The following is a 25,014-nucleotide window of genomic DNA, read 5'->3' as shown; positions in this document are numbered from 1 at the left end:
GACTATACTCTCCAGACTACCCTCAGCACCCCTGCACTATACTACTTTACTCTCCAGACTACCCTCGGCACCCACGCACTATACTCTGCAGACTACCCTCGGCACCCACGCACCGTACTCTCCAGACTACCTTCAGCACCCACGCACCGTACTCTCCAGACTACCCTCAGCACCCACGCACTTTACTCTCCAGATTACCTCCGCACCCATGCACTGTACTCTCCTGTCTACCCTCAGCACCCATGCACTATAATCTCCAGACTACCCTCAGCACCCATGCACTGTACTCTCCAGACTACCCTCTGCACACATGCACTGCACTCTCCAGACTACCCTCAGCACCCACACACTGTACTCTCCAGACTACCCTCATACATGCCACAAACATGCCTGTTCAACACGGGTGACTGACCACCCCTACCTACCTTCCTATTGGCTAAAATGCTCACACGCATTCTATGACTCTGACAAATTTCCCATACTTGGACTTTGGTACCCCCGAGGGCGTTGAACCTACAATTTGTTGAGACCATACCAATGGCGAAAGGCGCTATACAAATGACAAATGCCCATTACAGTGCATCAAAAAGCAGCTCCACACTCTAGATGTGCCTGTGTTGTTTTCTCTGGGTGTACTGCTGTCAGCAACAACTGGAGTGGCTCTAGCAACCAAAATCTCACCTGACAACATACAGAAGAAGAGAGCGAAAGAGACCTTGACCGATGTATGATATGCCCGATATAGCCAGTGACATTCATTATTACTACCCAACTTAATCTTTCTAAATGTAACAGCCTCAAATGAAAAACGGACTGAATTGGCCCTGCAGGAATCTGTCTTGGCGCCATGACAGAGGTGAGCGCTTGACCCTCAGAGCTATCCTGGCGGCACCTTTGGCTGATAAACTGGTGTGGTCCGGAAAAAATAGACTTGAACATCCGGGTAGATAAACCATTCTGAGGTTTGTACATCATGATTTTCAGAGCATTGAAGCCCACCCTCCAGCACACTCTTGCTGTTTCTGTCTGGATTCACTGGTCAGAATTTCATCCCAAGCTTTGGCCCAGTGTCGCGGTTAAGGTTCGTTAAGCAACCAATCCCAGAGCGATAACTCCCCTGACTTGTGATTAGACGATTGGTTGCAGCAGGTGTCATGATGTCACTTCCTGGAGATGAGATTAGGGTCCATTCTAAATGCCAGCATTAAATGAATCTGCCACTTTTGACAAAGTATGCATCCTCACTTCGCAAAATTTTCCCTAAAAGTGCAAGCAACACCACGACTATAGCCCTAAACTGCTGTAAACTGAAAAAGTGTGGGTTTGAAAGCTAAAGATTCGTGCACGATTCTTGTGAAAATTCACCAAAGTAAAAACGATGTGAGTGCACCAATGTCATGGATTCGTTTAGCTGTCTCGGGTTTGGGAAGTTGCCCGAAGTGGATATCATTCATTTTGCAAACATCTTTCACTAGCCTGGCAATTCCTGTCACCAGCTACACCAGCTGCCCTTCAAACCAAACGCGCCAGTGCTCCTTCAGGGCAAAGCTAACATGGTGATTGATATATACTTTACAGCCAATAGCACAGCCGGTATCATACTGTGGCCTCAATCGACTGAAATAATAGGGGGAATGGCATCACATGACCAATAACCCACCCCCACCCCCCCACACACACAAGCACAGAAACTGACCTGACATGGCCTTTGGCGCTGGACCCACTACTCCTTGTTTCTGTTGGCTTGTTGGTGGCACAGCCAATCATTGCTATCTTCTGTCAAGTGCACGATAGCGGGGCAAGGCGATTGGCTGGATTAAGTGCAGCATTGGAAGCATCCCATGCAGTGCTGGTCCTTTAGCATGTAAAGTAGTGCATTGCAAAAGGATAGATGCTGCATGCAAAGCCGCAGGGTGCATGCATTTGATGCGAGTCTGCGGCAAGCATCTGAGCTCATGTGATAGTTGTCACATGATTGCAACACCAGTCATTTGTTGCGTGTATTTATTTACTTATTTAAATTTATAAAGCGCGCAAGCAGACCAGAGGCATCGAGGCACTGTTACAGGTAATGAGCTTAGTTACATGAGGCATGCTTCAGACATTGTAGAAACATAGCGTCGAACAAGGATCTGTAACTTTTGGCTCTCCAGATGTTCTGGACTACAGCTCCCATCAACCCTAGCCAGCATAGTCATTGGTGAGAGGGAATTGTAGTCCAAAACATCCGGAGAGCCAAAGGTTGCAGACCCCTGGAGCAGAGGAACACATCTTATTAGCACTTGGGCGATATTGACAAAATTGCAGATTTTGAGCTACTTGAGACCACTTTAAATGACCTTTCAAACGGTTGCATGACTGCAAATGCAATGCACTGACAGCAGCCAACGCGATTGGCTGTGTTAATCTGTTTCCTTATTCTCATTGAGGATGTGAGTCTGCAGTTTGTTAACAGGAAAACCAGATCAGCTATAAAAGCAACTAGAACAGGCTTTCCCCCAATAAATCAATAGTCAGATTGGTTAAATCCTAAAGGTAGCAAAGCAGTTTACAGAGTCTGCAAGCAGCAAATTCAGGAGTAGCAATTGCACCTGCTTGCTACCCTCCCCCAACGACTCACATGGCAGCCCGGGTAATCGAGCGGCCGACCCTGTTCTGAATGCCTGGAAAGAGCTCTGCGCGCAGTGCAGAAAGAGGGAGAGATCAGCCTGGGGCTCTGTTTAATGCACCCTTGGACCAAAAGATTACAAAGGATCAAAGGGAAATGCTTTGTGATACTCAAGCCCGGGATTACCTCAGCGTGAGCAAATCCGGTTAGGCCAGCCTGGCGGGCACGCAGACACAATAACACAACAGTCTATGAGTGCAAAGCGAGGGGGCCACCAAGGACACTGATGCTCATACAGAAGGCGAAGAGCCACTGAGCAAAGGTCACAAGCCTTCATGGGCCTCCACACCTCTATTTTATGCAGGGGGTTTCATACCGCACACGGCTGCCCTGTTCATGGTCTCTTGGTGCTTTGGGAACTGCAAAAAACGCGTTGTTTTATGTTAGTAGGAGCAATGCTGGCCTGTGGCAGGGGCTGTCTGTGCTGTGGCCCAGGGCACCGATGTCAGAGGGGGCCCTGCAAAGCACCAGTGTTTACCTCATCTGCTGTGCAGCTTCCATGTAGGAAGCTCGCGTGAGGCCACAGTGTTGCCTCCCAACCTGCTGTGGCTCTCTGGAGACAGCCGTTCCGTGCGGCCCATCAGATGCCGTGGGCCCTTTAACGACTGCTTAGCACTTTCTTTCTTCAAGCAGAGCATTAAAGTGGGGGCGATTTACAAATGATGTCCCATTTAAGAGGCCATTGTTTTGGAGGAGATGGTTTCTGTGTTAAGAAATGCAAATAGGCATTTTTCTTCTGAAAGCCTACACAAAGCACCAGTTAGCTACCTACTTCTACACTCTCCTCCAGGTCAATTGCAAAATATCAAGCAAAGCAGTTTTAAATTAGCTACATTATTTTTTTAGATGTTCATATTTAATGCACCAAAAAGTGTTTATTTTTGGTAGAATGTGATATTCCCATCACATTGTACATGAAACCTGCATTTGTCAAACAAAAACAGGTAACCTTTTCACACATTACATGTTGTCATACTTCTTAAAAATACATTTTCAAAAGCCAAAGGACATTTCTTTGGCATTGTGCTGAATTGCATTCTGGTATTTGTAGTCTCCCAGTCAACAGGAGGGAATAATGCACAATGGGCACTTTTTGCTTAACATATTTCTGTACTGATTTATATATTTTAATGGATCCCTTATTATGGTATCATTTGAAGTCATCTTTATAAAGCAGAGTATTGTTGAAAGCTAGACGTGGGGTTGAGAAGGGGGAATGATGAGAGGGCAAGCGAGTCCTGAATATTTGCCCAGGATGTGGCAAGAGAGGTTGCAATCCTGGAGACTGCTGCAGTTATGTTTCCCTGATTATGGCCATGTGCTGCTTTTCCGGGCACAAGTAAAGGATACATGTGGGTGAACATCATCACTTTTTACAGAGGGTGGATGAAAACCCTTTGGGTGTTTTTAAGGTCGGCAAGCTTGCTCAAGCATTTGGCTACCAGGATTTCACCTAGGTTGCCATGTTTCCAGTGCAGTCACTTACCCACAAGACGCATAAAATGATCATCAAAGCACATTCTCATATTAGGATTTTGTTTTCTAGGGAATATTTCACTACATATTGTTGGTTTAAAAAGGTGAGCTCCATTTATATATGGCCAGCGTGTTTAATGAAAAATGTCCTCTCTCAGGTTGATTACTTTTTTTGCAAGGCCAATGCTCTTTTGTCTGGTGCACTTTCTTCGAAGGGGAAAGCTCAAGTGAACTAAATTTGTATCTTTCACTTTGAGATAAGTTCACTTAGGGGGTCATTACAAGTTGGGCGGTAAGGGATACCGGGCACCGGTAAGGAGACCGGTGCTGGTAATCCCTTACCGCCCAATTCCGAGGCCTCTTAGTGGGAACCGTAAAGGACGTGTGGTCTAACCACACGTCCTTTACGGGTCCCGCTAAGGGACCAGGGCGCTAATAACAGGCCTGCTATTCGCGAGCCCGTTATTAGCGCCCTCCCCATTCCCATTGAGACCTATGGGGGCTCAAATGGGAATGGGGAATGGTTGGTTCAATGGGGACTTACCGGTCCCTCCAGGGTCAGAATGCACTGGTAAGTCCCCATTGAACCAGACCGGTGCCGGACCCGGTATTGGAGGCAGCCATGGCACAAATAGCGCCATGGCTACCTCCAATCTCGGAATGAGACCCTAAATGTGTGCGTATATTCTTAGGAGCCAGCTTTTGATTTTTGCTGTGGGGCAAAAGTTCCCACACCGATTGAAGCGTGGCACTCATACCCATGATAAAACACCACATTTTACAGTACATGTTGCTGCATTAATAGGAAAGAAGACATATGATTTACAGGAAAGTCTACACATGTAACATCACAGTAACAGTCTCCCAACCCGCTCAGTTGCCTTTGCAACTTTCTGCTACGGAATTCCCAGCTATTCTACAACTGGCAAACAGTTTTGGCCTGCTCACCCCCTCCAATCAAGGCTCAGGGGGTACATTAATAAGGCTCCCGTCTCATTCTGTTGTGTGGAGCACTTGATGAACATAGTTATTATTTGCTATTAGTTTTTTGGACAGTCAAAGTAATCCTTATCTGAAGTAAAAAGATATTGCTAATTTGAATAATATTCCCAAATACACACGACAAAAATAAAAACAATTATGAAACTACTGCAAAAACAGATGTTAGTATCAGTTAGCAAAACACAATCACCATATTTTTGCAATGCCTTCCACAGATAGTGTTTTCAAACCAAAGTTTCAAAAGACTTTTTGCAAACAGTCTTTCTATGAACTACATCTGGGAAGAGATGTGTTCAGGTTCCTGCCTCCCAGACTGCTCTGAAATCCGGCCTTCGCCGCTTAACCAAAGTGAGTCCCCCCGCAACTTTTATCACACTATGGCTTTGCAACCAAATTCGAAGTCTGTATAAGGTGTTCCGCTCACACTGTCTGCCTATTCAAAAAATGCCTCACTCCTGATATTGCCACATAGGTAAATGTTAACAGGGGTGTTGCTAGGTCTGGAAAAGATCTGGGGCAACGGTAATGTCGAGACTGTCGGGACTCGGGGCTAGCTAGCCTTTTGGTTGCAGTCCGTGAGCTTCTATCCGGGCTTCAACCAAAAGACCAGCGCTATAGCCCCTTCAGCCCCCCACCCCATAGCAATGCCTCTGAATGTTAATATTAACAATTCATATACTGGACGTCAAAGTGTATTTGTCTACTACCTTACACATGGCAACATAATTTTAATTTTACTTCCCATGATACCTTTGCGTACTTAAGGCTTATTCTTTGGTATCGCTGATGTCACTATTTATGCAAATTAGGGGGGCCTGCATATCTTTTGTTGCCCAGGGCTCCGCAAATCCAATGGCCGGCCCTGAGCAGGAGTAGACGGGGCAGTGTAAGATAGGTTTGCTGTTGTGCTGGTAGTGTAAATGGCGAGGACTCGGGGGTAGGGGGGGCTGATTCATGGAATTATCTGCGCCGAAAAACGGGGATTTGTGCGCCATTCTGCACGCAAATTCCCATTTGTTAAACAGGGATTTGTGGGCAGAATGGCGCACAAATCCCCGTTTTCGGTGCAAATAATTCCATGAATCAGCCCCGGGATCTGTGTGCTAGGAGGATGCATCGAAATCATATATGTAAAAGAAAGCCTGAGGTGCAAGTATTGTGCTCGGTTTGCTACTAACGATATCGGCCATTGCAAGCAAGGATGAGTCTAGATTTACTGAAGAGCTGCAAGGCCTTGTGTGTCAAGCTGGTGTGGCGTTTGGATGGTGTTACATTTAAAGTGTGCTTAGGTTAGTATGGGGCTCAGACAATCAATCAATCTTGTGCACCCTGCGACCTATGGGGGAGTGGCGCATTATAAAAATTAATTAAATAAATAAATAAGCAGCATTGCTTGCGTTTGCGTCAAAACTTCCATGGACAAAGGCTGCTGTTTAGTTTGGGTTATCTGTAATCTGAAACTGCTGCATTAGAGTACAGCTAGGGAGAAATGCCATATAATGAGGGACACGCAGCTTGTAGAAGTTGTTTGGGTATTTGCCCACCCATTGACTGCTCCTGGCCATGCTCATCCCTATGGCCATTCCTACCCACTTTCTGCCCCTCTCTGCCTAATACTCTTTCAGCTACGCTTTTCAACCCATACCATCAATCTTAGCACTCAAGTGCATGCCATCGTTATTTTCAAAGCAGTCTTCTGAGAGTTAATGACTTAATTGGAGCTGAAAATCCGCTACTGGTGTAATAAAAATATCAACCAGGTCTGCCTTCAACCACTCAATTTCAAAGCACTCTGCATGTCCATCACTGAAGTCCTGTTAAAAATAAGCATTGGCAAAGCTAGCGGTTTTGGGTTGTGTATAAGTATTAGGCATTTGCCAGGCACTGCTATTAGATGCCCAGGGACTTGCACCGTGTTCATCTGCAACCATAAATGGGCAGTTAATACCTCTGTGACAGTGACCGGTAAGTGCCTTTCCCATACCTACACAAAAGCTCCAGCTGTTGGCATTGCCAATGCTTATTTCAAGCTAGAGCTGGGGGGAAGGAGGATGGCGATAAGCTGCCTCCCTGAAAGGGAAGAAAAGAACATTGATCTGGAATGGAGCCATTTTGTAATGTACTGCTTGTTTCCACAGGAGGGATATCCAGAGAAGACAATAGACGTTTGGGATGTAATATTCTCTCATATAGTAAGCCTCATGGTACGGGGGAGGTTTCAGGGGGGCTACATGAGACATGCATTACTAGCAGATGAGACAGAAAAGGTAAGTATACAGACTGGCAAAGCCTCACTTCATGGTGCGGGGCGCTACATCAGGGATGCATACAAGACAAGGTATGTATATAAACAGACTGGCAAAGCGTCACCTAATGGTACTGGGTCTACATCAGACATGCATACTAGCAGATGAGACAAAGTAGATACATATACCGACCTGCAGAGCCTCGCCTCATGGTGCAGGGGGCTACATCAGGGATTCACACAATACAATGTAGGTAAATATACAGACTGGGAGAGCCTCACCTCCATGGTGCAGGGGGCTACATCAGGGATGCATACAAGACAATGTAGGTAAATATACAGACTGGCAGAGCCTCACCTCATGGTCAGGGGGCTACATCAGGGATGTATACAAGACAATGCAGGTAAATATACAGACTGGGAGAGCCTCACCTCATGGTGCATGGGGCTACATCAGGGATGCATACAATACAAGGTAGGTATATATACAGACAAGGAAAGCCTCACCTCATGGTATGGGGCTACATCAGACATGCATACTAGCAGATGAGACAAAGTAGATACATATACCGACGTGCAGAGCCTCGCCTCATGGTGCAGGGGGCTACATCAGGGTTGCACACAATGCAATGCAGGTAAACATACAGACTGGCAGGGCCTCACCTCATGGTAGGGGGGCTACATCAGGCATACATATAGGCAAATAACAGAATTATGTTTTGGGGGCAAGTTACAATAGGAGGATATATGAAGGTAGCAATATAGGAGATGCGGGCGACGTTGAACATGCAAAATGCAGCGCAAACTACTTATATTAGCGTGCAAGTCAGGGTACACGCAAATCTATAAAAAGAGTATATAATCCTGGGTTTTTTCTCATCCTCGCTCTTTCATTCAGTAAATCCATTAGACTAAGGTTATGTGGGGTTGCAGATACTGCCCTAAATATATATATGTGTCAGCATCTAAACAATATTCATCAAAGAAGACAGTTGCAGAGTGTATTTGACAATGGTTTCTCCAATCTGACTGAAGACGCTTCATAGGCCCTATCTGCATTATGGAGCAATAGGGGTGCCCTTGATCCCTGCCCTAGCAAGAGCAGGGGTGGGGTTTGTGTAGACCAGCAGGAAACAACCATATGCGCCTAGAAGTAGGCTTATGCACAGCATAATGCGCAACATTCGCGCAGTTAGAGACGTCATAGATTCTGAAAGAATCACTGCCAGATCTCAACTTCTCAAGCCCTACTCCATTAAACCCAGAAGCAGCCTTTTTCTCTGGCATAATGCCCTGCGAGGGCAAATTAGTGTGAGTGTGCAAGCACTTATGATGGATGGTGGATGTTAGGGTAGAAACCCACAGCCGCCTCGAAACTGCTTCGAATCAGGCATATTCAGCATTCAGTCGAACATATACTCATGGTCAAAACAAACCCTTCACTCCTGGTGTATCAGAACTCTGGTTCCCTTAGAGTAGAAATTCTGATGTTGGTTAATTACCTGTCCATCAAGAGCACCGCCGCCCCGCTGGGCATCCGACTCTGTGGTATTGCAATTACTATGTAGTTACTGGTCACATAAGGTGGTGTTGCTTCAAGGCTGCCACCGGCAGACTGAAGAAAAGGATTTTAATGAGCTCCCATATTCTCTATATGAAATGTCAGGTTTGGAATTAAGAACAAACGCTGTTAGCTATGTTTAAGCGTAATATCAGTGTCAAGGCCACAAATCCCTCTGATTGGCTGGCACTCAGAAGCTGTAAAGCCCATCAGATGTCCAATTAGAAAGTGTCAGGCCTCCAGAGTGAGGCTCTGCTTCTGAAAGCATAAGAAGGGAATAGCACGTGATATGGCACTATACAGGGGCGGACTGCCCAATCGGACATTCAGCCCCTGGCAGAATGCAATTTGGACTTGGGATGGCCTGGGGCTTGTTTTACTAGCCACCCTGGGGCCGGTGTGGAATATAACATTATTTTTGTGATTAAGTAACATAAGTTACTTTAGGTAATGTAATGTTACTTATGTCTCTGAGTTGCTTGCCGCCGCACAGTTGATGGGGTGCAGCTGGCAATCATCAAAGAAAGTTAACACTTACTAAGTGTTAACTTTCTTTGAGGAATGCACACATCAGCTGAGGCTGTGTTGGGCAGTGTGTGTCCCCAGCCATCTGCCGGCGTGGCGCCAGGAGGCAGCCGTACTTTGATTAAACAACAAATTGCAACAAATTGCCCTGGGTGGTTGGTAGGGAGTGAACTGAGAGCTTGCCTCTTGCTGTGGGTGGTTCCTGTCCTTAATTGGGTGCATGTTTGTATTGGGGGATGGCGGCTGGCAGGATGGCCTGCCTAGAGTAGAGTCCTCCTCGCTCTGAGCCTCGGAGCATGGGCCAGGCCACTGCCAGAGGCCTGCTATTGCTATGTGGCTTAGGCTAGATTGGCGGCCAATCACATGAGTGGGCCGCATGCGCATGGTGTGTTATGTCCACTGGCTTCCTGTGGCTCAGAGGATTGACTTCAAGGCTCTCTGCTTGGTACACAGATCAGTGCATGTGCAAGGTGCTGATTACCTCAGTGAAAAATGTCTACCCTATGTCCCAGGCCGCATCCTTAGTTCCAGTAATGCTATTTTGGTGGCGGTTCCGAAGTTCCACGTCTCCAGGATAGGGGACCAAGCTTTTTCTGTTGCAACGGCTAAATTGTGGAATGAATTACCTGTTGCTCTTAAACACATCGAGAATCATCTTCAATTTCGTCGTCTTTTGAAAACATCTCGATTATAGGCTGCTGCTACTCATTAGACTGTCTCTGTGCTATCCTTGCGCCATGATGCCCTAGGGCGACCGTGCACGTTAGAAATACTGATAACATAACATAACATAACATGCTGCTGGGCCTGGGTGCGGTCACTCACCATGACACCCACTCCCCCACACAATTGGTAAGTAAGAAAGGAACTGTAGACATGGAGCAGCAGCCTGCAGGCCTCTGGCTCTCTGGCTGTGGCAAAGCAAAGCAAGTGCAACTTGCAAGTGTAACAATGACGGCAATGCCTCTATTCGGGGCTGCAACAGGCCGCCAGCAGCCTGCGCCCAACCCAGCCCTGCAGCCCTGCCTAGGTGGACAGCAGAAGGCATTATTTGTGTACACACATGGGCAGGCATGATCACACAAAGTAAGTAAAGATGAAAACATAAAATGAAGGGGCCGGTGCCCGCCAGGTCATCTACTCTTTATAGCGTTTTTATCTCTGGAGGACTGGATTGGACTTGTAGACAGTCTGCAAGGCCAGTCCGCGAGGCACATCCACTCCATGCAGAGACCCCTGCTGTAAAGCGGCTTAAATTAACTAGTAATTGCCCAGAAGCCGCCGCCGTCTGAAACATCTTTAAAATGAATAGAAATGCCCCGGCTACTCCCTGAAATGGACAGAGGTGCTGAGGGTGAAAGGGAGAAAGAAAGCAGAGCACCCAACCATGCCCTAGACCCTTTGTAGCATTGCTGCTTTTAGAAGTCACTGTAGGGATGCTGCTAAGAGGACATTGTTTATTTAGCAGTTTTGCAATGTACTTGTCTTGTCTTGTTACTAGTATTGCTAGTGCCACCAGTAAATCTAAAAATATATTTATTTGTTCAAAATGCACCTTTATTAAGTTAGCTGAATGAACAAGAAAGTAAATCCCAGCCTCTAATAGCAGAGTGTGTATGACAGAAATGGCATACCCAGCGGGCAAATTGCCCGATGTACACATACTTAAATGGAACATGACATTATGAAAACAGCCATTTTAACAGAGTGGAATGTCCCAGTAGCAATCTATATATTTTTAAAAAATATGCGCCCTTGGACCCCATTTCCTTATCTTTTACAGCATTTCTAACAATGAATGCGCCAAAGTGTATGCAGGGCAGCATTCAATTATTCGTTTGATCTAATACATCTAGTACAATGTTTGTTCCATTCTGTGTAGCACAAGAAATCATGCTTCGAGCCGGGTTTCTTTTTCAAAACAATTAAGTTCTATTGTGCGGCTGGCGTTGCCCATTTGTGTAACTCTCTCTCTCTGTACGATTTTGCAATACATGGAAGCACGTGTAACCGGACTACACGCCTCCACAGATTGGGGCGTTTTATGTTAATTTAAATCGGCTGAGACCGGATTTCCGACCGTAGAGATGTTTTGGAGAGACTCGCCTGCACTGTGCTGATATCAATTCAAGACGCACATGCACACTGCAAATGCATACAAACAATTTCAAACTTCCCTTTTACGTGAGGTGATCTTCTTTATGGTCGTTGCAGGTCAGCAATACAGCACTTTCCACATTAAGACTAATATCTTGACATATGGCAAAATAATTGTTGCTTTATGTCACTAATCAAATGTTTTCAACATCACCTTCATGGACAACAACGAGTAGATGAGGCACTCCTGCAATTACTAATCTGCGATTGCATCAGCTCGGGTTCTCTGGGCAGAGTACCTTGTTGTTCGCCAGGAGTAGGTAGGCAGATTGGAGAAGGGTGATTTAATGTGCATGCTTCTGATGAAACGATGAGTTGAATTAGTGCATACAAATGTAGGGCGAAAGATCAGATCTGTGCAGTTGGAGCTCTCTTGAAACGTGGCTCGTTCAGTCAGCGCCGAGCATGGTCCACACAGTTTTGGCCTAGCACAGCCAGTGTGATGCACCCTCCTTCCACCACTAGTGCTGTAAGTACAGGCTGTGTGCTGGAGGATCTGAGAGTTGCTGGCAATGTGAACTTTGCAGGCGTAGAGTCCCCGTCTACCGCCGCTCGGCATGTGAGAGCTCTTTACACGTAAATGCTGCAGAAACTGCAGTTACATGCAATTCACTGCAGATTTTGCTCAATCCTGTGAACGAGACTGTAAATATGGAGCCAGAAATTGCATTTATTTATTATCCTAATTATGTGCATTTTGAAGTGGACTCCCTTAACAGAGCAAAGCTCAGACGCATCATTCAGACACAAGATGTACATATTTAATCTGCTGCTCTTATGGTGCAGCTCTCTGTGTGCCAGCAACAGAGCTTCACCGACCAAAAGCACCTGATTAAAAAAACACGCTCTTCAAGGTTCATGCATTCCCCCCTGAATTCCTTTACGTGCTAAAGAGAGACCTGACCAATGGATGGATAAATGGATGGATGGACAGTATAGGTTGGTGTATATATTAATGGATTCGGGGATGGATGGATGGTCAGATAGGAGTTGGGTGAGCTGGAGGTTTGTGACAAAGAATCTCCATATCAGAGTTTATTACACAATTTATTTCATTGCATGCCTTAAATACTGAACATACAGTGCATTTACATAGCTTTTTCAGGTAGACATTATCTTGCATTCTGGGATTTACAGTTTGCTATTCAGGATGTGAAAATTAAAGCCACAATGATATTCTTTTGGCTTAACATGTTGCTATAAGGATTCATATGTCATGTGGCTCGATTATGCCATGTCTGTTTTCTGTAAGTAAACTCTATAAAACAATATTATTGATGGCCTTGAAATGCAAACTATTTGTACCGAGTCAAGCTTGGAAGGTATGTGATCACATTTGAAGAGTTGCACTTTGCTGTTCAGGTAAGGTTTGTGATCCTCCTAATCCATTCCCCCCACCCCCTCCATCAGCTGTTGGAACATCCCACTCTCACCTTTTTGGATGCAGCAAGAGTACCACTAGTTTCTTTTTTCCACTTCCACCACTACACACATCACAGTCCCCATAATTGTACAACACATGCATTAACCCACCCCTTTTCGTGCATTGCCTGTTCTTGCGGCGGTGAGTTGTCGGATTTCTTTGGGGTACCCGGGTGCGCCAATGGAGAGGGGTAGATTCAGGCAGCGTGGGCAAGCCTAGGTACTCACACCCAGAACATGGGTGCATCTGTGATTCTTCTGTAACGGCGGGGTATGCCTGTAGGACACACAACCCAATTTGTCCGATTTCTGCAGCAGGTGGGTTCACCCACTGGATTATCATAAAGGTGCATGCTATCAAGCATAACCTGTTCTTGCGGGAGCCGTGCCCTGCACGTTCCGAGAGTTGTGGGATCACCAGCGGTACCAGGAGGCACCAACGAAGTGGGGTAGATGTTGGCAGTGTGTGCCAAGTCCAGTTTACAGGATGCGAGATGCCTCTGTACGGCACACCTGATACCATAACATGCCTCCACAGATTTCTACAGCAGGTGTAGTCACCTATTTGGTTATCTTACCGGTGCATGCAAAGTCATGAATTGACCCGATTCATGGATGATGGCTTGAGGGTCCCTCTTATTGAGGCAAGGGACGGGCCATTTTATGTTTAGTTGGGCTCGGGCCTATTTCTTGTCCGAGTCCGACCCTGGTGCTATCTGCGTAGGCAGATAATTCTAGTATGCACATGTGACCTGCTGGAGCAGAGAGGCACGGACCCAAGCCTATGGAGAGAATGCCATGTGAATAAGGTAGAGAGATATGAGCGAGGTACGGGACACCCATGAGGTGGTAACATCTTCACGGATGAAAAACTGAGAGCATCTCATTAGAGTGTTATGCTATGTGTAGCACCCCAGTTGGTAATGTTATCTTGCACTTGGAAAAGACGAAAAGTGTGTTGGTTGAATCTTGGTTGGGGAAGCTTTTTTTCCAGACGAGGTTACAATGATTTGTTTCTTGCATTCAAGTGAACTAAAGTTAATTCTGTTGCCTGCTGCTGATAAATCCTGAAATGTTTTTCATCGACAAGACATTAATACAGTTGGTTGAACACATCAGTTACTGCTTCTGGCATAATTGCAGCTTAACATAATACTACAAAATACGAAAATGTAGGTTGGTAGTTGAAGCCATGTTCTCCATGTGCAGTGTTGCCATGCTGCGGGACGTGACTTCTCTGCTGGGCACTGTTTATTAATGTGGCGTTTTCACCCCGTTGCAACGGGGCTTAATGGCCTGGTAGCCCGAGTTAACGGCCCGAGCGATGCTAGGGCAGTTAACGAGGGCTTTGGTCTGTTACCCCCATTACAGCCCTTGGAACGGGGGTTCTAACACCATTAACAGCCGGGGTTACCAAAGCGGTAAAAAAGTATTTTCATTCATTGAACGGGACGCTGCGCTCGCCGTTTAATGTATGAAAATACTTATCCAAAATGGCTGCCATGGTTGGAGAATGTGGGGCTCCATACGGAGCCCCTCTTCTATTACCATGGCAGCCAGAAAATTGAGGAGGAAGGTTGCTGCGTTGGCGGCAGCGAGTACCGCCGCCGTAACAATCAGGTAAGTGGGACTGAGAGGGTGGTTGGGAAAAGTTTAAAACAAAAAAGGGGAGAGTGGGGAAAGATGACGGTCCACGGTGGGGTGGCAGCCTGCAGGTTCCATGGAACGTGGTCTGAAATTAGCAGTTTCAGCCCGTGTTTCATGGAACCTGATTGGCTGCTCCCCCCGCCCCGGGTGCTAATTTCAAATACATGTTATCTATTAATACAGTCCTTTCTGTAAATGAGGCCTGAAATCTCTGGACAAGTAGTTCATCTCAGTGGCGCAGCAACTCACCTGGAGGTGGCTGACGATGCAGTACTCCTGGAGGTCCTCCAGACCACATGTGGACGTGGCACTGAGGCTATGGGCCCGACCAATGAGAAGGTTCCCGGTAGCAGGATAGCAGCTCCCCTCGGTGCAGCCATGTTGGAGTAGGTCAGGGTCTTCTTCCGTTAGAGTTCCCAATATGGGAGCTGTGAAGAAATCATCGACACTGTTAGAATAGGGTGAATAATTGCAGAAGGGCACATCCAAGCAAGAGCGCAAGTCATTGGCACCAACACAGGCAGGCTGGGCGGTTGCCAAGCTGAGTTTCAGCAAAGTTTATAAGGCTAACACAGAGGCACAGGTATACATGATAAGTGACTGGCGCTGCGCCAGTCAATGTTACTGTCCTGATGGTGATGTTCCTATTGGCTGGTCTGGCTTTGTTGGCACCAATCTTGGCAAATAATGACGGTTCCATGTAATAATGTCCCCGCAATGATGTCTCCTGACAAAATGGCGGCCGTTTTTTGAGAGACATTATTACATTGAACATGCAGGGGACACCACTGCAGCCCCCAATTTATTATTTTTTTAATAAGGGGAGCAGGGGACCTCCCCGTAACACATCCCCATACAAAATGCCACTGTATATATAATGTTGCCAATGGCTTTTCCCGGCGACATTATGTATGGGGACATTATGTATGAGGACATTATGTAGGGGGACATTATGTATGGGGACATTATGTAGGGGGACATTATGTATGAGGACATTATGTATGAGGACATTATGTATGGGGACATTATGTATGGGGACATTATGTATGGCGACATTATGTATGGGGACATTATGTATGAGGACATTATGCATGGGGACATTATGCATGGGGACATTATGCATGGGGACATTATGTATGGGGACATTATGCATGGGGACATTATGTAGGGGGACATTATGTATGGGGACATTATGTAGGGGGACATTATGTATGAGGACATTATGTATGAGGACATTATGTATGGGGACATTATGCATGGGGACATTATGTATGGGGCATTATTACCTGATACCGATCATGACATGTTCTTTAGAGGATGAGCAAAAAAACTCAGATTTCCCTCATGTTTATATCTGCTTTTGAGCCAAAGACACATATTTGCAGCAGATAATGACCACTTGGTCCATTTCTATTATTCATTTGTTCACCAGAAGGTATGACATTGTATCATTATATTGCACAAGGTGGGCAGCATAGGGTGCAGTAATTCTGTCTGATAGAAACGGTGACAAACATGTGCAACAGCATGGGGTAATGACAGAAAGTGACTTGTGAAATGCACTATTCTGAGTCTGCCTTCAAGAAGGCCGTCACACCATCATATGGGCCAGTAAGCATATTCCAACAAAAAGTCCTCTTAGTTATAGGCCTCTTTGTGCTTACTGGAGAATAAACTGCAAATAAAATGATTCAAATAAGTGTTCTAAATGTAGGTATGCCGGCTGATTCCATATCACCTGGGTCAGATGGCCCATCTCGGAATTGTCTTCACTAAGGCAATATATAATAATGGTTATGTTATTTTAGATGGATGTTGGGTACTAATGTTTTTTGTGACCCAGGACTTGTGTCAATGGAATTCTGGTGACCAGGTGACTTTAACCGCTTACAGTCCAGGGACCGCATCTCTCCTACCCTAAAATGTCTCCACTGGCTGCAGGTTGCTTCACAGATTAAATTCAAATCCCTCTGTATCATCCACAAGGCTGTCTGGGGCCAGGGACCACTCTATCTGCAACTCACTCTTACTAAATATTCTCCCTCTAGACCTCTGCGTTCCTCTGGCACCAACTCTTTGTGTGTAAAGCGTTTCGCTAAACAGAGGACAGGAGGTCCATCGCTTTCCTCAGCTGGCTCCCTCCTATGGAACAGCCTCCACCTCCCTCTACGTCTTGAGCAGGACTTCCTTAAATTTCAGAAGCTCCTCATGGCCTTCCTTTTTACCTCCCCTTCACCCCTTCTCTTCTCTGTTAATCTCACAGTTGCTTGATTGGTGTCCAGGGCCCTTATGCATCCTCTGGCCCTGACCTCTGACACCGAATCGCCCCAAGCTTCTGTCTATCCTCAGCTCTTGCCTCGGCACACCCTCGGTCCTTGAAGTTTGCACTTACCATACCTTGCACTTCATCTGTTGCTCAACCACGAACACGGCACCCCAGCCCCTACCCCCCACTGCCCTCTCCCTTTTGCACTTGCACATTCTGAATACTCATAAGGCATAGTAAGTTCATCCTTTTTCCCCTTAATATTGTATGTATTTTAATGTGTCTCATTCCCATGTCCCCTCCCTGATGCCCTGTGGGCACTTTGAAACTGAATTTACTTGCTGTATGAGCGCCTAACAAGCGAACAGTAAATAAATAAATAAATAAACTCACCTATGTCTAAAACAAATTTGTAGCCACCAATTCATATATCAGATCTTGTCTTTCCACAACAGAAGGTTAAAACTCCATTCACTACTTATATTTAGTAGTTAACTAGTTATGTTTTAAGAACTCTTTGGGCCTCATTATGACCCGTGCGGAATGGGTTGACGTGTTCCGCTAATGGGTGCGGACCCGTTAACACCATTCTGCACGATTACGAGGTCCCCTCGCATGACACGGTAAGGACGCCTGGCAAAACCAGGCGTCCTTACCGCGTCCCGCGAGGGGACCAGGGAGCTAACAACGGGCCGGTCGCAATCGGCCCATTGTTAGCTCCCTCTCCCATTCCCATTGAGCCCTATGGGGGCTCGAATGGGAATGGGGAAGGTCCGGGCCCGGGTTCCCTGAAGGAGGAATTACCGGGCCCTCCGAACTCGGAATGGCCCTGTAATTCCCCATTCAGGGAACCCGGTAAAGGAGCCCTGTTTGACGGTAGCCATGGAGCTAACAGCTCCATGGCTACCGCCAAACTCGCAATGAGGACCTTTGTCTTGTATTTCCGGTGTGTATAATCTATGCACTGCGAATGCCTATGGCACTATCCATGCTATTTTAATGTCCCACTCGGTAACCCTTATTCTAAAGTGCACTTAGACATGGCAGTGTCGCAGTAAGGCACATTCCTAATAATTGCACCATGCAGCCCATTGCACAGTGCTTCGGCCAAGCTTTACCCAGCGATCCCTGTATAGTCCACTGCGCTCAACCCTAGTCCCCCCTGTAATGTCTGGACCGCATCAAGGGAAGGCTTTGGAAAAGAGTTCAGACTTCATCAATTTTACGAACGTCAAGAGATTCCCTTCAAGTTCCAGCACAAAATGGAGGTTCTAGGGATCTGGCTTTAGCAAGACTAGACCAGTGCAATGTCTGGTACTCAAACACCAACTACTAGAAAAGGGTGGGTTTAGGCCTCAGGAAGCCTGACAAAATTAGTCCTGGACGGAAAACCCTGCACTGGTTCCCAGTAGAAGCAAGAGTACACGGTACGGCTTTGTGCGTGGTACAGCGGGCCACTTACATGATATGATATTAATAACTCGCTTAATACCCAGAGGTTTCTAAGCTAAGCACGGACGCGGGGATCGAACCTGTGTTGCTCCGTGACGTCTTGCTTCCAAGGAGAGCACGTTGCCACTGAGCTATCCTCCCAAGACTAAGTGACATAATTCCCTGAATTTAAATAAATGGGCAGAGGTATAACAAGATGCCTCAGGTCCTCAGGTCAGCGACCTAAGGTCAGTGAACCCTGGTATTCTTCATGGGACTTTACCAAAGGACAGCCACAGGAGGCAGGAAGCTAGGGATGGCCTCTGGAACCCTGGAAAGACCTCCCCGAGAAATCAGACTGATTGAGAACCATTTGCAGTCCATGACAGCCTTGAACCCCCATATACTCCTACAAGCCAACTCCACCAACCCTGAACCGGTTTGTAAGTCATCAAAGATCTTGTCCAGCGTCCCAGATCCCAGTCCATCATGCCGGGAAACACCTAAAGACTTCCAACAAACACCATCCCTTCTCTAGTGACCGTAGGCCAACCCCGGGAACCCTTATTTGTCTGCAATAACCAACAACGTGGCACTGGCCTTCAGGCATGCAGGTAGAAGAGTTGCACTGGATAATCAGCTGCTAAACCATTTCATTGCCTCTCGCCTCCCCCCCCCCACCCAACCCATCCTTGCTTCTCTTTAGTGCTCAGAAGTGGTTCAGACCTATATATTCATAAACAAAGAAAAAGGGTACCCAGGCAATTTACTGAAGCAAATTTCAGAGTGGTACATTTCACTGCAACCATAATGCTGAAAAATACAAAAAATATTAAATAAATATATATGAGGTAGTGGGGAAGGGGTTAAAATGGGCTGGGATGGGGTTGGAGTGGGGTTATAAGGATAGAGAAATGGGGGGCTTGGGAGAGCGGGGTTGGGGGGGCCCACATTTTAAAAATAGAAAATTCTGTATTTTTCTGTATTTTGGTTGCAGTGAAATGTACCTCTCTGGAATTTGCTTCGGTAATATCACATACAACCAAGAAAAAGGCCTGGTTGAGATTAAGAGCGCATTCCAAAGGTTGGAGAAACCCAATGAGTTAACGTTGTTTAACTTAAGGCATTTGATCTGTTTGGCAGTGCCAGGGCACAAGGTGAGATTTGGGGGAAAACCCTCGAAGTGTTCTTTGTCAATAGAAGAGCCCCTTCTCCAAGACAGGCTTTGCGGACTATAGTCAGGGCACTGTATGTCTGTGTGTATGTATTGGGTTTTATTTATTTATTTATGTAACTGTCAGGTGGCATGCCCACGGACCCTGAAGGGGTCGCGAAGACAGCAATACAACAGTGTTTAACGGAAATAGGGTACAATAGGCTGGGTACAATTATGGTACATTTCGAAATGTATTAACAATGGGAAATCAGGGATCTACAGGCAGAAGGTACAGGTTAGAGCATGGAAAGGGCGGATCCAGTGTGGGCCACGGGGGGAGGGGTGAAGGGTTCCATAGATGTGCTCCTGTTGAGACTATATTTCTGTGAGTTTCCAATAATATGACCTTCCGAACCGCACTGTTGAGTCCCTGGGTCTGCATCACTGATTCCTTCCTTTGCCCTCCACTGCTGTGAGAGTGGACTCAAAGGGTTGCCTTTTAATTCCCCAGGACCAAACCTGAAGCTCCTTCAATATTTTCCAGGCCTTTTCAATACCAGCGCTCGATGGCTTTAGAAAAGCTTCTTTAATTCGTTTTCGAGTTTTTCTCTCTAAGATTCCACCCTTTGTATTTTAGAAACGCACTCTAATTTTCAAATTGCTGATTTTCATTTGTATTTATTTACGCTTGCGATGAGACTAGGGCGCACGTACGCAGCAGAACGCTCCCATCATGGTGCCTTGCAATGGAGGAGCACTCGAGTTGGACCATACCACTAGCAGGCTGATGGAGGGGTGAGTTGAGAGCATGAAATGGGGACAGGCTAGGCAGCGAACACATTTAGTATACATTCATGTATAGCTTTGTACACATGTGGACTGGGTTGGGAACATGTTAGATGACATCGTGCACAATTAAGGTTCCCCGTTTTCTGATTTTACTTATTTTTACACATAAATACAGATGGAAATCAACCCGCCAGTATTTATTTATAAAAATTGGAAAAATGGAAAAACAGGTCTTTCTGCGTGGCTCCCTATGCTTTCAATCATGCATCGCAGGCCAATCGCATTGCAGACTGGCAGCACAGAGGGTGTAACACGTTATATGAAAAATCGTATCAAGTTTTTTAAATTGCTGATAACATAAATCTTATGCCAGCGGCAGTCACTTGAATAACCAATTGTACTTACGTAAAAATGGTGCTGATTTTGATGCGAAATAACCCGGTTCCATTAGCGTCCCGTATGGCTGCATTTGTATTTTAATAAATGTTTTTTTTTTCGTTTGTATAAATGCAGAAACATACTGGTTACACATTGTCTTGATATATGACAAATAATAAATATGGATAAATACATAAAAAATGGGCAAAAGATCAATATAGAAAAATACAGACAGAAAGGACAGAAAAATAAATACTATTAATCCTCTGAGCCTTATATATAAGGCTTTGAGGCCCATGGGCGAGTAGTGCTACATAAGAATTACAAATATATAAATAAATACACATTACTTATAGGTTTGTATAGGTGAGTGGAGGGTTGGGGGGCACTCCGGATGCCGCGGCACTTAATATACAATATTTACAGCTTTGTACAGGTATGGACAGGGCTGAGGATCAGGGCAGGGGGCCAAACTGAACCCTGGGTCAGAAGTGAGGATTGTTTAGACCGCTTTTGGTGTTCTCTTAATTTGAATAATAGGGGGTTCCAGTGGAATGGTGTGAGGAGGACAAAGGAGTGGTACAGGGAGAAAGCACGGGGCATGAAATTATATCCAGCTGCGGCTTCCAGTTACATATTGCGAGGTGAGGGGTAACGGGAGACGCAGTTATTGAGGTAGAGTGTGGGAAGGCATTCCAATCAGAGGGAAGAGGAAGGGCGAAGGGGCGAGAGTGGGAGGCAGCTCACCTTGAAGGGAGAAATGCTAGACTGAGTAGGGCTGGGGACAACAGGGTGTGAGGTGAAGGGTAATGGGAGACAGAGCTAGGTAGAGTGATGGCGTTGCAGCCCATTGAACCGTCCACCACTGCGAGCAACTACCGTAACCAACTTTCCTAAGATAAAGCACCTAAATGCCTCTGGGCTTTGTGCGCTACACAAATGTTAAATAAATAAATAAATAAAAGAAATAAATCTGCAGAGGTACTGACGATGCGTAGTGAGCCAACCCGCATTAATAAGTTGCGCAATAGTCGGAGAGCAATGTGGGAGGCTGTCAAAGTCCCCTTTGCAAATTTTAGCATTTTATTGAGGAGGGCAAAAGTACAGAGAGCAAGATCTAGGGTGAGGCATCTAGTTGGCTAAAGACAAGAATGTAAATCAGGGATTTAGTGAAAGGTTAGGAAGGGATGGATCTTAGCTTTGTCCTGTAATTGTATTCTTTCAGCTACGGCAGCAATGATTTGTTGAAGCTTACGTTAGCTATCAAAGAAGACTCCATTATTGCAAGTCATGGGGATGGGCTGATGAGGTTAAGGGGGATGGGCTGATGAGGTTAAGGGGAAGGAAATGGGGAGCGGAGATTGGTCAGATGATTGTAGCTGAGGGGTAGATGAGCTGAGCATTAGGCACCAACCTGCCATCTAGGGACTGATGGCAGAGGGACCGTTGGAAATACAGAAGACTGCATTATGGTTTAAAGAAGGGGAGGGGTAGATTTGAGTGCCATATTTGAAGGGCTTCCAAGAAAAGCTAAAGCAGGAGATTAGCCCATGAGAGAGGAGGTGTAGAATCCAAAGGGAAGAGGGTCAAGAACAGACCCTTGGGCCACAAGGAGGAAAGAAAGAATGCTGGGAGGCCAAAGAGTAGTGAGGAACAGTCTTGGTAGCAGAAAAAGGAAAATAATAGCCAAAACGTGTGGAAAAAGGCAGGAATGCCACAGAAGAGAAAACCAAGAAAGAGCAGAGCCAGAAATGCCAAGAGAAGATCAGAGGGCAGAATGATTCACTGTGTCAAAACCCGCAGCTAAGTCTAATAGAATGCGAGATGATTTTTTAGAATGGTTAGAAGATGAAAAAAAGATGGAAGACTACAAGAGATCAGCTTCAATAGGAAACTGGATTCACATGGGAAGGAGAGAATTACTTTCAAGAAATTAGCATAATTGAAAATCAACATAGCTTTTTAAAATGTTAGAAAGAATGGGATGAGAAATGGGGTGATAGTTTGAAGGGAATGAAAGATCCAAAAGCTTTGTTATCAACGGCTAAGACTCTTGAATGTGTAGAGGGGTACCAGACCCCTGTCACGCTCACCTGGTCTCCACGGGGGCATAGCAGGTAGTCGTATGACCGATATCTGTATTGGCGCAGTTTTGATGGTATGTTGGCGTCCTCTCCCTTTTAACCTCCCCAGGAGGGGTTAGCCTGCAATGGCGAAACAAGATGTTAGCTATGAGTGGGTTGGATTAGTCCCACTACTTGCCACCACCTGATGCCCGACTCCTCTCCTCCTCACCTTTGAGTTTGATGAGGCTGGCTCTCCGTCCTGCTTAACCTTCAGCAGGGGCGCGGTAGGCACAGACTTTTTCTGGGCGCAGTTACCTCACTGTTCCAGAGTGCTGTTACTGTACGTTTCGGAATGCTGGGATTATCGGGTGAGTATCTACCTCAATAGCAGCTTGGTATAGATGCTCAAAGTCTTATTGTCCCAATGTTTAAACGTATTTGTTTTCTCTTGCAGATGCAGTTTTGGTGCAGAAATCAAGTAGAAGATTCGACTCTCCCAGGATGCTAAATAGTTGCCTCCAGGTGAGTATAACGCGGATGAAAGGCGCTGAGTGACTGGAATAAATGTTCGTTCAGTACTGAGTGCGACTAACCTGCTGTTCTTTTCCTGTTCCCTTTTGCAGGTGTGGCGCGGCCCCAAGATGAAGAATGGACTGATTGCATCCAGGTGAATATAGCGCGGATGAAAGGCACTGAGTGGCTGAATAAATGTTCATTCAGTATTGTGCGCGGCTAACCTGCTGCTTCTTTTTCTGTTCCCTTTTGCAGGGGCGGCGCGGTCCCTAGATGAAGAATGGAAGAACCGCTCCAATGAAACCAGGAGGAACGCGGAATCCCGGGTGAGTATCGGCAACTGCGTGGACGTCCTTTCAACAGGGGCGGTGATCAGGAAACCAGCTGGAGATGCGACCGATGGACCAGATTGCAGGTAAGTAACACTGAAGTAACACCTGTTATTCTCTTTTTCTATTTCCAGGCTCCGATGGATGGAAGCACTGACGGGCGTGGCTGTAGAAGCTTGAGGACAGAGCAGACACAATGAACGTTACGCTGCAGGAGTGCAGAATAACGCGAAGTGTGTTCTGTATGCAGGGTGTGGCTTATATAGCTTTGTAAGTAGTTCCAAGTAAAGTAGTCCCTTTGCCACACCCTGTCTTCCCAAGAAAAATAGTCCCTCTGCCCCTCCCTGGATTATACCAAGGCCTAGCCTCACTAGGCAGGTTAAATAGTTCCATGAGTTCAGCCCATTTCATAAGCCTGGCGCCAACGGCGCCAGGGCTGAGTCCATTTGGCTCTGGGGTGCTTCCTTGGGGCCTGACAAGCTCTTCTGGGTGGTGGGGACTGGGATGGACCCAACAGCTCCAGGGGTTTCGGAGCTCGCACCATGACAGCACTCCCCCCCAATACCCCTCTAAAGGCAGGGTATTCCCTTGGTCCTGGTTTGTTTGGGTGGCTATGATGGAACCTCTTTAACAATCGTGGTGCATGAATGTGTTCACTAAGTTCCCAAGATCTTTTGTGTGGTCCATATCCTTTCCAGTCTATTAGATAAAATAGTTTGATTTGACGATTTTCGAGTCCAAGATATCCTTGATCTTAAATTCGGGTTCTCTGTAGACCAAGATTGGTTTCGGTGGTTTCAGTATCCGGGTTCCTGGTTGTACTGGTTTCAGAAGTGAGACATGAAACACAGGATGAATTTTCATGTGTGAAGGTAAATCCAACTTTACGGCTACTGGATTGATGATAGCCTTAATGGTGTATGGACCTACGTATCTGGGATTGAAGGTTCAGGTTCCTTTCATGGGTATGTGTTTGGATGCCAACCAGACTTCATCTCCAACTTGATACCTGGAGCTTCACTCCTATGGACGTCTGCTGACTTCTTGTATCTTTCCTTGGCTTGTTTCAGCTGGTCCGTTGCTTGCTTAAAAGCTTGAGGTAGTGTGCAAGCTTTTCACTGCTGGCATTTCCAAAGCTTGAGGAGAGTCAAGATTAGAGGTTCTTGGATGCAATCCATAAATGTGTAGAAGGGAGTCTGTCCGATGCTGGAGTGCAGGGAGTTGTTGTAGGCATATTCAGTTATCCATAAGATGTCTTTCCAACTGTTTTCTGATTGGTGTAACATACATCTGAGGTATTGTTCAAGAGTCTGGTTGGTCCTCTCGGTCTGACCATCGGTCTGGGGATGGTGGCTAGTAGAGAGTCTTACTTCGATTTGCGCT

The 25,014-nt window shown here is 46.1% G+C and overlaps 1 protein-coding gene across 3 annotated transcripts in view; it reads right to left on the bottom strand.

The window, feature by feature from the left end:
* LOC138566223 (laminin subunit beta-1-like) overlaps positions 1-25,014 on the bottom strand; it is an 882,924-nt gene that overhangs the window by 601,880 nt on the left and 256,030 nt on the right. For all 3 annotated transcript variants that reach the window (XM_069643284.1, XM_069643285.1, XM_069643283.1), the window contains exon 3: positions 14,953-15,131. In XM_069643284.1, the coding sequence (XP_069499385.1) occupies positions 14,953-15,131 (179 nt within the window). The remainder of the gene's footprint in view (positions 1-14,952; positions 15,132-25,014) is intronic.

This window comes from Ambystoma mexicanum, chromosome 2p, assembly GCF_040938575.1.
Source record: "Ambystoma mexicanum isolate Mex_15411 chromosome 2p, UKY_AmexF1_1, whole genome shotgun sequence".
NCBI lineage: Eukaryota > Metazoa > Chordata > Amphibia > Caudata > Ambystomatidae > Ambystoma > Ambystoma mexicanum.
The sequence above is the reverse complement of the archived record's forward strand: the minus strand, read 5'-3'. Positions and strand labels throughout refer to the sequence as shown.